Here is a 14,024-nt window from a genome sequence, read left to right on the forward strand (position 1 = left end):
TAGACAGTTTCCTCTGATAACAGATCACTCTTAAATTGTAATGTGGACGAATGATGTGTATTGTGAAAAGCGCTATACACATAAACGTGAAGTGAATTGAATTGATGACAGTAAATGCAAATGCATTTTTTTTTTTTTTTTTACTTTTACAAACTAAGGGCCAATCCAAAAATTCCCAGCAAGTTCCCAAATCACTCTTTGGATTATGGTGACAAAATAAAACCTAAATATAACCATTAAAGAACATTCTAAGAATGTTATTATTTGAATCCCAAAATTAGCCAAATGTGAACCATACGTAACAAACAAACCATAATATAAATGTAGACACCCCTACTTAATTGACTATATAGTTATATACATATGTAACGTGTTTTATTTTTTACATGTTTTTGTGCATTATAATTTTCCTCCATGGTGTTATAATCAACACATATTTCTATATAATTTTTGTAGTTTGTTCTGGTTATTTTCCCTACAGTTTTATCTATGGTTTGTATGCAATCCCAACATTTGTACTTAATTACTGTAGACATTATTAAACACCAAACGGTTTCCTTTATATCCATAAAGACTTTTATCCAATGAATCCACTCAGCCGCTCTTTTTCAGAACATTTTATTCATTTACTGAATTGATCAAATGGTAAAGTTACACTTTTAAAGAAGAGTTTATAAACCATGTTCTTCAAATGACCAAACAACTGAACGGAGCAAAAATGTGGTTCTGTAGAACTGTGCAATCTCTCATTTAATATCAGTACAAACATTAGTAGTCAAATACAAGAATACATTACAAACATTTAACATTGATCAGACTCTAAAACCTGAGGCTAAAACCGGCTACACAAATAAAAACAGCTCTAAAGACTTTGAGTGCAGATGCTGAGCGAGGTTCTTGATGCGACAGAGGCGAACGTGCCGCACGTCTCCAGCGCCGTACACTCGGTATATGTGATAGCGCTCTCTCTCCTTGAGCGCCAGATCCAGCTCATTCGCGGACATGTGGATGAAGTGTCGATCTCGCCTGACCGTCGTCTTCACCTCCACGAAGATCTCGCGCTCACCTTCGCCTGCCAACCCTAGTGATAAAAAAGTATACTTTATTGTATTTGAAATATATCCCCTTTTTCAATAGCACATTGCAAATATACTAAGAAAAAACACTAACTTTAAATATATTAAAAGTATTATTAGCATCATGCACAATACTACGGAAGAGGATTAGGGCCAAGCAATAATACAAAAATAAAACCATCTCGAGATTAAAGTCATTATAATGCGAAATTAAACTCGTTAAATTTCGAGAAAAAAGTTGAAATACAATCTTGAGAATAAACTCATTAAATATCGAGAATAAAGTCGTGTTTCGTAAAATTTAGAGAAAAAAACACGTTAAATTTCGAGAAAAAAACACGTTAAATTTCGAGAAAAAAAAGTCGAAATACAATCTTGAGAATAAACTCATTAAATTTCGAGAATAAAGTCGTGTTTCGAGAAAAAACTCGTTAAATTTCGAGAAAAAAAAGTCGAAATACAATCTTGAGAATAAACTCATTAAATATCGAGAATAAAGTCGTGTTTCGAGAAAAAAGTCGAAATACAATCTTGAGAATAAACTCATTACATTTCAAGAATAAAGTCGTTGTGTTTCAAGAAAAAAACTCGTTACATTTTGAGAAAAAAAACTCGAAATACAATCTTGAGAATAAACTCATTAAATTTAGAGAATAAAGTCGTGTTTCAAGAAAAAACTCGTTAAATTTCGAGAGAAAAAAAGTCGAAATACAATCTTGAGCATAAACTCATTAAATATCGAGAATAAAGTCGTCGTGTTTCGAGAAAAAAGTCGAAATACAATCTTGAGAATAAACTCATTACATTTCGAGAATAAAGTCGTTGTGTTTCAAGAAAAAAACGTGTGAAATTTTGAGAAAAAAAACTCGTTAAATTTCGAGAAAAAAAAGCGGTAAATTTAGAGAATAAAGTCATTGTGTTTCGAGAAAAAAAAGTCGAAACACAATCTTGAGAATAAACATTAAATATCGAGAATAAAGTCGTTGTGTTTCGAGAAAAAACTCGTTCAATTTCGAGAAAAAAGTCGACATAATCGTGAGAATAAACATTCAATTTAGAGAATCTCAAGATTGTATTTCGACTTTTTTCTCGAAATTTAACGAGTTTTTTCTCGAAACACAACGATTTTATTCTCGATATTTCATGAGTTTAATCTCGCATTATAATGACTTTAATCTCGAGATGGTTTTATTTTTTTATTAAAAAAATAATCCTCTTCCGTACAACTTTTAAAACACAGCTGGATTTTTTATGAACTAACATTAACAAAGATTAATAAATACTGTACCAAATGTATTGCTCATGGTTAGTTCATGTCAGTTAACACATTAACTAATGAACCTTACTGTAAAGTGTTACCAGTATTCCTAGTATATTTTAGTGTTATTCACCGGGGAAGCTCAGCTTGAAGTCACAGGCGCGTCCGCTCTCGCCTCTCTCGTTGAACCATGTGATCTCGCTGGGACCCGAACGCCCACCGTTCTCTTTCCAGTGCGTGAGGAAGGAGAAAACCAGTTGCTCTCCCCACTGCCCGATGCTGGCCGTGTCCTCCTGGTCTGTGGGAAGCACCAGGGTTTGAGGAATCGAGCAGTCCAGCGTCAGATCCTCCAGGACGTCCTCGGGACTCATGGATTTGCTCCATACCGCGTTATCCAGCGTTATCGGGGGACGAGGTCGACTTTCAGCGCCTTGAAACCGGCTCAACACCATCTCCGGAGCCTGAGGAGCAGTCTGGCTTCTAGAGAGAAGACCAAAGTGTTCAAATGCGATGAAAAGCAAGCAATAATAAGAGGATGCATGATGCTTTTATTAAAGTCTCCCTGTAGTCAATCATTTTATCCCTTAAAACTCATATTTGATCACCGAAATTACATTTAAACGTTTTTTTGTTCCTTGAAAAAATGTCTTCATGCCTTAAAATATCTTGAATGTAACTCGACACCCTTGCCTCATTTAGTATGCGCGGTTCTATGAATATGCAAATGAGCCCCGCCTCCACTCACTCACTCACTCAGAGATCCACTGGTTGATCTGATTGGTTACAAGGTAGTTTGTGACGTCAGAAACGCCAGCGATTATGACTTATGAATTTACACATGGTTTGTCTTAAAGCGTATTAAAAACACCACATAGACACATAAACAACATTAAAAGCTGGATTTTCACCACAGGGGTGTGTTTAAGTGTGTGATGTTGCTGTTTTATCATGAAAAAGCTCCAGTTCTTCTCTATATCAGTGTCAGTGTTTCTGAACTCCTGAAACGCTTCCACACTTTGTAGTCTTGAGTTTTTTCCGGGAACGAACACGTCACAATATTCCTCATAATAATTCATACGCAGAATAAAGGGCCGGGGCCTGGCTGAGTTAGTTAGTAGTGTGTTAAACTGGCGGTTATGGGAAGGGGCGGGGCATTTCCCAAACACACTCGAAGCGCTCGACCAATCACAACACACTGCTCCAGCTGACCAATCAGAGCACAGTGTGCTTTTCAGGAGGAGGGGCTTCATAGAGACAGGAAGTAAACAGAGCGTTACTGACAGACTGGGAAGAGAGGAGCCGCAACAATGGAGAATATGAGGAAAATAATCAACATTCAAGCAGGAAAACCTGTTCTAGTAGAGCCTGAAACAACAGCAAGACTTTGAGAAAGGGCGTAATAGATCCTCCTTCATATCCTGTTCACTGTTGCTCCTCTTTTTGAGCACAGATGGTTGTAATTCATGAGGATGGTCTCTTTTTAATCGAAGTGTAAATCGAACTATTCTTTAATATTATACAAAATATGTGTTTTACTAAATAATTTGGACTCTAAAATTGCTTGAAAATCAAAGCCAAATGTGTAAACAAGTCGTGTTCCTTTTAAATGAGCCGCTAAAAGGTTTTAAAGTAGCGTTGTCATGGTAACGGAACGTCTAACTTTCACAGGATGAATTTTGACTGTTCAAGCTTTCGAATGATCCTTTAAATCAAGCTTTATGAATGAAACACGGGTTATGAAGCAAACACGTACTGCGGATCTGCTGCGGCGTTGCTTTCATCCGCTGGAGTTTCATCGCCTTCGCTCTGAGGACTGACATCATCTTCTCTTTCCTCTGTGTGAACAAAAACATGTTTAAAACAGCCATTCACAAACTTTTTTTGCCAGCCGAACCCTTTTATCTAAAATATTTTCTTTAAAGTCGGCATAAAACAGAAGTTGCGCTGGTCTTTTCTCCTCTATTGTGTCGTATATCGAGTGAAACGCTTCAGGAACAAGAACAAATGTGGGCGGGGCTTGATTGTGTCCGTGAGGAATTGACTGGATGGTTGTGGTTTGCTATTGGCTGATCTCATGTGAGTGACAGGTTATAGCCCCGCCCACATCATCAGAGAAGAGAAGAGATGCTGCAAGAGGAACTTATTCTGATTCGAGATTATTAACACAATAATGATGCGCACCTGTAAATCATTTTGACTTTATTTGTAACTAAGTCCTCTTGAGATTTTAGGTTGATATTACAATAATTTAACGACACACGTGCATGTCCATGGTTCTGTGATGTCGGTTAATGGTCACATGACATGCAGGTAAGCTAATAAACTATTTCATTTTAAGTTTCTCATAACTGTTGTCTTCTTCACTGCAGGGAGAAACAGATTTATGAACGTGTTTGTCCACAAAATGTTGAAAATTAGGCAAATATGAAAATGAAGTGATCCTGGTGCTTGTTGCATTCATGCAATTTCATATACATTAATTGTGCAGCCCTATATTTTCTTTTCTTTCTTTATTTAAAATTTTATCATTTAATTAATTATTATATTAATTTAAACCCTGAGATAAAATAAATCCATGATAGGGAAATTTTTTTTATCATGAAATTTGTTCTTTCACAAAGAGGGCAAAATTCAATAAATACATGTGTATATGTATGTATGTATGTATGTATATATATATGCAAGAGGTAAGTTTAAAAAGGTTACAGAATTTTACGTTTATTGGTATGAAAAATGCACAAAAATGTAATTTTTTTTATATGAAATCTATATTTTCAAAAACATGTTTAACTCTTAAACTGCAAGAAAATCAAAGCCATAAATCTAAACATGTTGTGTTCCAAATTTGAAGCTGATATCTCGAAAAAAAAAGATCTTTCAGTGAGATGTTGTTCGGCTGCAGTACCAAACGCTTCCACTAGAGGAAATTCGTCTTTATTCGTTTCCAATGTGTCGTTTCTGACCGCGAGGAGCTCAAGTGTAATGACTGTTTTTTTCAAGACCATTTAACCTTTTTGTTGTGTGTGTGTTCACACAAACCGTTACCAAGTTACCATTACGATGAACTAAAAACGTATTTCTGAATCACAAGACCTGGGGGTTGTGGGACGATGCCGCCCGCTCTGGGAGCATGTTGATGTTGATGTTGAGCTCTTGGGTCTTCATGCACTGGAGCTTCTGCGGTTCTCTGATGGACACTGGTGTTGGACGAGCTGTTCCTCTCGACCCGGGATTGAGCTGGAGGAATCAGAGCAGCAGGAGGAGGCCACATCTTCATCACCTCCTCCAAAGCTTGGCTGCCTGAACCTACAAAACACAGGTACGTTATGAGCTCGCTCGCTGGTGCCACTGCAAACATACAACAACAACCGTGGTCTAAGGCCAAAGCACATGATTTACTGATCTGAAAAATTAAATAAACTTAACAAGAAACAAGAATAAGACTCAAATCTTATGCAGCTGCAAAAGCAAAGTGGTTCCTCTTCAAATGCGGTCTGTACCTGAACTCTGTACTCCTGTTTTACTGAGCGAAGCTTTAGGCGGCCAGCAAACCAGCCGGTCCTCTTTATTCAGATCCGGCGGGATTTGTTCCTCCTGCACGACTTCTGATGGACGAACTGCGAACACAAACACCACAGATCAACGCTGATCTTTCATCACAAAAAATGCCGTATTAAACATCCATTTTAAAGCACAAAATGATGTGTTCGTACAGTTGGGGCTGGATCGAAAATATACATTTCTCAATTTTAATCGATTATATTTACGCTGTATTTATAATCCATTTATTCAGTTTTTGAGCAGACCTGAAAATTAAACTGTCAACTATAACGGTCGTAAATCTTGAATGCTTTAGAGCGACAGACTGAAGTTTGATCTCTTTTCAAAGACAACACTCGGCAGATTATTGCTGAAGTGAAAGTAGTTTAAAAACAGTGAACTTAAAAAAAGTTACAGAATTTTGCGTTTATTGTTCTAAAAAACTGCACAAAAATACTATTTTAAATTGATTTTTTTTTTAAAAAAAACACGTTTTACTCTAAAACTGCAAGAAAATCAAAGCCATAAATCTAAACAAGTTGTGTTCCAAATTTGAGGTTGATATCTCGAAAAAAAGAAGATCTTTCAGTGAGATGTTGTTCGGCTGCAGTACCAAACGCTTCCACTAGAGGAACTTCGTCTCATTCATTTCCAATGCGCTCGTTTCTGACCGCGAGGAGCTCAAGTGTGACTATAGTTTTCAGGACCATTTAACTTTTTCAAAATGTGTTTGTACAGTTAGGGCTGGGTCGAAAATATCAATTTCTCAATTTAATGATAAAATTCCTGAAATCAATCAAGTCTCATGTGATCCATCAATCAGTGTTTCAACCTCAGAAAGACTGGAGAACAATATCACGCAACGCCACATTTCCTTCAGAAAAGACGTTCAGTGTCCATGAACTCAACAGAGAAATAACTCTAGCGAAGAACGTTTTGATAAATATATGAACTACATTACATTTTCATATATTTTTAGCTAATCCGTTCTTCATTAATCAGTATATTTTTTAATAAAACCGCTATGAAAACAAGTGTTTATGACAGCGACCATTTAAATTAGGGATGCACGATAAATCAGCCACAATATCGGTATCGGCCGATACATGTTCATTTTTATTATTATCGTTCCGATAAGAAAATTTGTCCGATATATTAAAACCAATAAATAATGCATTATCTCCTTCAGCTCAGACACTTCAGATGCCACTGTTCAACATGATGCTTTTGAATTTGCTGAGATAATAGGAAAAAGGAAAATAGAGTTCAGTGCAACATGTGCAGCGCAAGTCTGTCATATCGGCTGCATAACATTATCACGAGAACATCATTATGATTGTGTGATTGGGACATGACGAGACTTTTATTTTTGTAATCAGGCTCTCAAAAATTATATAAACATTTGGATTTAGATTTATCAGCCAATATATCGGTTATCGGCTTTCAGATATAAAGGGTTATCGGTATCGGCCAAAATGTTCACATCGGTGAGTGTTTATGTTTAAATGTTTATATTTCAAAAGATGAATTGGAGTAGAAAACGTTATTATGCTAAAATAATAATGTTTGTGTGCAAATCAGTTGTTTTTATACAGTTCCGGTATAGTTTACAGCATTCGATTTTTTTACTGACATGTACTGTACCTGATATATATCCAAATGAATCAATATCGAATCAGTGCATCCCTAATAGAAACATTATTATGTGAAAAAAAAAGAAAGAAAAAAAAGCCATTTAAATGTTTATATACAATTCAGTTGTTAATTTTAACCTTGAAAATTACAATATTGTGACAGGGATCCTGTATAGATTACAGTACTAGTTGAGAGATTTTTTTTACAGATGTACTGTACCTGTCCCACGGAGCGCCGTGATTGGCTGAAATCAAGGTTGCGCTCAAAACAAAAGCAAGCGCCGACATGCTTCATTAGTTTCCAGTCCAAATATCAAACATTTCTTAAATCAAGATGCATTTACTAGATGAGTAAAATGACATAAGATATTAAGTCTTGTTTTCTGGGGAAATAAATACAAATTAAGTGAGTTAAAACAAGCAAAATGATCTGCCAAGAAAAAGAAAAATAATCTTGTTTCTGTTTGAATTAAGATTTTTTTTCTTACCCCATTGGCAGATAATTTAACTTTTTTAAGCATCAACTCACTTCATTTTGATGAATTCCGCCGGAAAACAGGACATAATATCTTATGTCATTTTACTCATCTAGTAAATGCATCTTGATTTAAGAAATGTTTGATATTTGGACTGGAAACAAGACAAAAATACTAAGTAAGAACAGCATTTTTTGCAGTGTGGCCGATTCGACACGGGATTACGATCACAGACAACCTCCCCAATTATTACAAATGACTAGAGGTCACCAGGTAATACTAATCCAGTGCAAATATATATATATATATATATATAAATATATCCAAATGAATCAATATCGAATCAAACCGCAAGCATGTGAATTTGAACCTGAATGGTGAGATGTGTGTCAGTGCGCAGGCCTGGTTATTAATGCGTGTAGAGACTCTCAGCCTCTTCTTTTCGCCCGGCAACAGCTGCGCTTTCATGTCAAACAAACACACATTAGCATACGCGCACTGTGCATGTGGTGCGCGAGGAGTGATGAAATGAGGGCGCGGATTAAACCGGGAAGAAAATCAAAGGGATCAACACAGCTGTTAATTTCTGGATGCTTCCCGACTCCGGGGATCGTGCCGTCGGTTCAGGGACACAAAGAAGATCTGATTACCGATGGCTTCTGTTCTCACTTCCACCGGTTGTGGCGCTGGGACGTCCCATGGCTCCTCGTTTTCTGGGAGTTCTAGAACGTTTTCCCGGTCCAGAAGCCTCTTTAAATCAGCTCGGTCCTGAGTCACATGATGAACAAGAGTCATGTGATGGAGTTTGATTGAGAGATGTCAATCAAAAAGAAATTTTAAGCAAAATAATTACAAGATTTATCAATAATTACTTGATCGTAGTTAGTCACAATCGGGATTCATTTAATGCAATAATATATATAATTTACATAATTAATAACAGTCATATATATACACACACACACACACACATATATATACAGTACACGCACATATTAAAGCATATAAAAATATTGACAAAATACATTCAAGTATATATTAAAGAAAATAGACATACATGTAAATAAAAAAATATATAAAAATAAATTAAATAGTTTGGAATAACTGATTATTAACTATTGGAAAAATAGCAAACTAATTTACTGCTTATTAATACTAATTAAAAACATTTGTAAACCAAATCGAAGGGAAGAAACATGCAGAAAAAAGCATTATTATCTTGAAAAAATAATATTATATTATTGTAGAAAATAAAATTGTACACTCGTGTATTCAAGGTGTAAAGAATGTAGGTTATTATTTTTATTTTAGCATCACTGAGACACTATTATAGTTTATGTTAATATTTTGATTTCTATTTTAATTTTAAAGATTTAGTAATTTTGTTGTTTTTGTCATTTTTTTAAATGTCTATATAGTTATTATCATATTAAAACTATTATTATACTTATTATAAGCTTTAGTTTTTATATTTACTATTATATTAAGTTTATATATACTATTTAGTTTATATATACTTCAAATTAAACCAAACGGAAATTAGAAATGTTGTTTTACAAATAAAAATGTTGTCTTTTTTTTTTTTACAATTATTTTTATATTATATTCATTTATTAAAATTTAATTATTATATTTTTAAAGTAAATTTTCATTTAATGCTTATTTTATTTCAAGGAATAAATGTTTTATGGTTTTAGTTAATGATAATAGCCTGCACCACATGACATATCTAAAAAGACCAAATATGAATATTGTTTCAAACCATATGAAACAAACACAAACACAAAGAGATTTGGTACATATATGAATAAAAACAAATCTCCATGTTACGTAAATTGAAATAAATGTTTGCACTCTTGCCTATCTCTGCCGAAGAAACTTTAATATTTTATAAAAGGTCAAAAATGAACTACTTATGTGATTTCTGTCTGGCCCGGAGGCATGACTGCATTAATTATCCCATCTCAAGCACTCAAAGTGTCCATATCGTACCAGGTGAGAGAAAACCCTCTCATCTTTATCCCAAAGGACCAGTGAGCGCTCTAGCTTTTCACTTGAGATGCAGCATTTAGTGTTTTTCAAGTCATAAATTTTGCTTTCAGCTCTCAATCACTCAATCTCGCTTTGGAAAACAAGGGCAGCGTGACCTTGGAGGATACAGCTGGCATCAGTATGTGTGTGTGTGTGTGTGTGAGAATATGTGGCTTGGAGGCTCGTTTTAATCATGATCCGACTCTGATTTAAACTCTCTCTTTATATGTATGTGTGTGTGTGTGTATATGTACTCTATACTCACGTTTATGCATGTAACAAGGGCCTGGAGAAAGCGTTCCAGTTCTTTGGCAAAGCTCTTTTCCATGGTGAACAATTTCACCAGCTCTCTGCAAAATAACATAAAGAGAGATGAACCCCACACACACACACACACACACACACACACACACACACACACACACGCACACACACACACACAAGGATTAGGGATGGACGATAAATCAGAAATTAAATAAGAATTTGGATTTAGATTTATCGGCCAATATATCGGTTATCGGCTTTCAAATATAAAGAATTATCGGTTTCGGGCAAAATTTTCATATCGGTGCATCCCTAATTTAAATGTTTATATTTCAAAAGATGAATTGGAGTAGAAACTAGGGATGCACGATAAATCAGCCACGATATCGGTATCAGCCGATATATGATAATTTTTAATGTTATCGTTATCGGCCAGATATGAAAATTTGTCTGATATATTAAAGCTGATAAATAATGCATCATCTCCTTCAGCTGAGACACTTCAGATGCCACTGTTCAACATGATGGTTTTGAATTGCTTGAAATATGATTGAAATCACTTCAAAAAAAGGAAAATAGAGTTCAGTGCAACATGTGCAGCGCAAGTCTGTCATATAGACTACATAACATTATCATGAGAACGTTATTATAATTGTGTGATTGGGACATGATGAGACTTTTGTTTTTGTAATCAGGCTCTCAAAAATTATATAAACATTTGATTTAGATTTATCGACCAATATATCGGTTATCGGCTTTCAAATATAAAGAATTATCGGTTATCGGTATCGGCCAAAATGTTCATATCGGTGCATTTCCCTAATGAGGATTGAGAAGCATGAGACGTGCTGGAACCACACGGCAGACGCTGTACCTGCAGATGTCCAGTCTGGCAGAGAGATGATCCTTGTGGATGTACAGCTCTTTTTTGTCTTTCAGGAGACATATAATATCCTCGCTCTCGAAGATCGGGTCCTCGTCCGGCACCTCGAGCCGATAATGATTATACAGCTTCCCAACCTGCACAAACACAAACGCTTCAGTTTTGAAAGACATAGGGCTGCCCCCTAATAGTCGACTAGAAGAGGCTTAGTCTAATTATATGAGTCGTTTAGTCACAGAAAAAAAAAAAGTGTCGAATCCCGCCGGCTGTGACGGACAGATCGTTAACGGCAGGAAATCCAAACAATCGCCATTCATTAATCGACCTCAAATAAGGCTCTATCACTGAGACATGTAAGTAGCAGCAACTGCACAAGTGTAATGTTAACTGGATAAATGTGTGCTATTATTAGTGTGTGTGTGGAGAGAGTGTTTCTGCATTATTACAGGCGCCGGCGCCATTACTCGCATTTAACTTGAAATACTCCCTCATTTTTGCTCATACGGATGAGAGTAATGCAAACTGTAGAGGCTCTACTCTTATCTCTGTCAACTCACAATAACAAAACGTTGTGCTTTTGTAAAGTAATGACGCTTTCTGTCGATCTTGAACTTAAGCGCATCATAAATGAACCGAAACTCAGCGTATACTTGCCTCACAGACATGAGAAACATATCTATAGAAAGCTTGACAGTTTTACATTTGAATGAACAGATTCCAATGGAAAATGAATATTCTCCGATTATGTAATCCGTATGAAACGAGCATATAGGCGGAGATGACGAAAAACCAAAAAACACAACAAATAAATAATTATGTTTAGACAGTCTCAGTCTGTGTTTTTCACGACACATTCATAATCATCACATTTGCCGGTGCGCTGTGGCGAGCTTTATTTTCGAATCTGAGCGCTGATTAGGCTATACGTATTTTATACAGGCAATTAAAGGCACATTATTATGATTTATGGCTTATTAAAATAAACGCGCAGTTAGCCGACTAATGCCTTAAATGAACGACTACTAGTCGACTAGAAAAATCTTTATTCAAGGGCAGCCCTAGAAAGAAAAATATTTAATCTCAGATCAATATCTGGTGTCTAAGGTGTTCGTTTTCAACTAAAAATTTAAAACTTTTTATGCGCTTCGACCGTTTTTTTTACACGACAACGGCGTTTTGGGCGCCTGAAAACGCAAAGTTTTGAAAACGTGTTTCAAAGTGCAAGTTTTTGAAAACGGTCTCCGTGTAAACAACAAAAACACGAATCTCTGAAAACGATGACGTCATGCACATGCGTATTACGTGTTCAGTCTATAGTGTTTCATCGCCATCTACTGGCCTGGCAGCAGAATACACCATTTTTAGTCGTTTTCACGGATCCGTGTGAATGGGGATTGTTTTGACAATGGTGTCGTCTGTACGCGGAAAACTCAAAAGAAAAACGTCTCCGTTTTAAGCCTATCGTTGTCGTGTAAACGTACCTTAATTATTTACTTATGTGGCGAGTAGCCGTGTTATAAGCCTATAAACTTATAAACCAAAGGACTAAAGGAACCTATAAACCAAAGGACTAAAGGATAATGTACATCCGGTCGGTTGTTATCTCAGAATAAACCCCCTCAGGCTGATGAAGACCTGATCCTGATCACCTGATCGGGTTTATTCTGAGATAACAACCGGCTGAACGTACATTATCCTTTACTTAAAATAAACGCGCGATTGGCCGACTAATGGCTTAAATGAACGACTACTAGTCGACTAGAAAAATCTTTAGTCGAGGGCAGCTCTAGAAAGACAGAATATAATGCAGCAAGTGATTTGAGTAACCCGCACCTGTCCGAAACTCAGCGAGCTGATGCGTTTGGCAATCCCACAATCCTTCAGCTCATTGTACATGTCTTCAAAATCAGCATGGTGGAAGATGAACCTCTGGATGTACGGGACGAGCTGTCGAACCAGCGCCTGCAGTGCGGGACACGGCCGGTAAAGCTCGGTCTGAGCCTCGGTGGTCACGCAGCGAGAGAGTCGCTCCACGCCGCAGATCTGCAGGAATAACTCCCGATCGCTCTCGCTGAACAACTCCTTCTCCGGCTTTCCTGAGGACAAGAGGACCAGGGAACCGCCTTCACCATCCAGCCCATTCATTACACAGTTAAAACCTGTTTTTGAGCACAGACGTGAACATGCATCCGAACGTAAAGTCCGTCTGTGGTGAAAATCCAGCTTTTAATGTTGTTTATATGTCAATTTTAATACGCTTTAAGACAAAGCATGTGTAAATTCATAAGTCGACACCATTGCTGAGTATTTCCTCCTTAAAACTGCAGTGAACCAAAGACAGTCTCAAACACACGCTTTGAAATCGCTGGTGTTTCTGACGTCACAAACTACCTTGTAACCAATCAGATCAACGTGTGATCGTCAACCAGTGGATCTCTGAGCTGAGTGAGTGAGTGGAGGCGGGGCTCATTTGCATATTCATAGAACCGCGCATACTAAATGAGGCAAGGGTGTCGAGTTACATTCAAGATAATTTAAGGCATCGAGAATTGTTTTTCAAGGAAAAAACTTTTAAATATGTCAATTTGGTGACAAAGATGAGTTTTAAGGGATAAAACAGGGGGACTTTAAATAGTTGTAGTTAATTGATAATAATAATAAACATTTCTCGAGCAGCAAATCTGCATTTTAGAGTGATTTCTGAAGGATCATGTGACACTGAAGACTGGAGTAATGATGCTGAAAATTCAGCTTTGATCACAGGAATAAATTACATTTTAAACTATATAAAAATAGAAAACAGCTGATTATATTGTACTAATGTTTTACAATTTTATAGTTTTTTTGCATTTTTAATCAAAT

At 36.4% G+C, this 14,024-nt stretch overlaps 1 protein-coding gene across 10 annotated transcripts in view; it reads right to left on the reverse strand.

Moving 5' to 3' along the window:
• Positions 1-602: 602 nt before the first annotated feature.
• The window catches only part of LOC311306526 (uncharacterized protein), a 92,322-nt gene continuing 78,900 nt past the window's right edge, over positions 603-14,024 (reverse strand). For 9 of the 10 annotated variants that reach the window (XM_084434972.1, XM_084434971.1, XM_084434965.1 and 6 more), the window contains 9 exons: positions 12,996-13,285; positions 11,154-11,299; positions 10,281-10,365; positions 8,635-8,752; positions 5,835-5,951; positions 5,428-5,640; positions 4,088-4,169; positions 2,468-2,814; positions 603-1,081 (listed from right to left, as the gene is read on the reverse strand). In XM_084434972.1, the coding sequence (XP_084291098.1) occupies positions 843-1,081; positions 2,468-2,814; positions 4,088-4,169; positions 5,428-5,640; positions 5,835-5,951; positions 8,635-8,752; positions 10,281-10,365; positions 11,154-11,299; positions 12,996-13,285 (1,637 nt within the window). In that variant the 3' untranslated portion in view covers positions 603-842. The remainder of the gene's footprint in view (positions 1,082-2,467; positions 2,815-4,087; positions 4,170-5,427; positions 5,641-5,834; positions 5,952-8,634; positions 8,753-10,280; positions 10,366-11,153; positions 11,300-12,995; positions 13,286-14,024) is intronic. The other variant, XM_084434970.1, reaches the window with a different exon arrangement.

This window comes from Rutilus rutilus (genome assembly GCF_951802725.1).
Source record: "Rutilus rutilus genome assembly, chromosome: 16".
Classification (NCBI taxonomy): Eukaryota; Metazoa; Chordata; class Actinopteri; order Cypriniformes; family Leuciscidae; genus Rutilus; species Rutilus rutilus.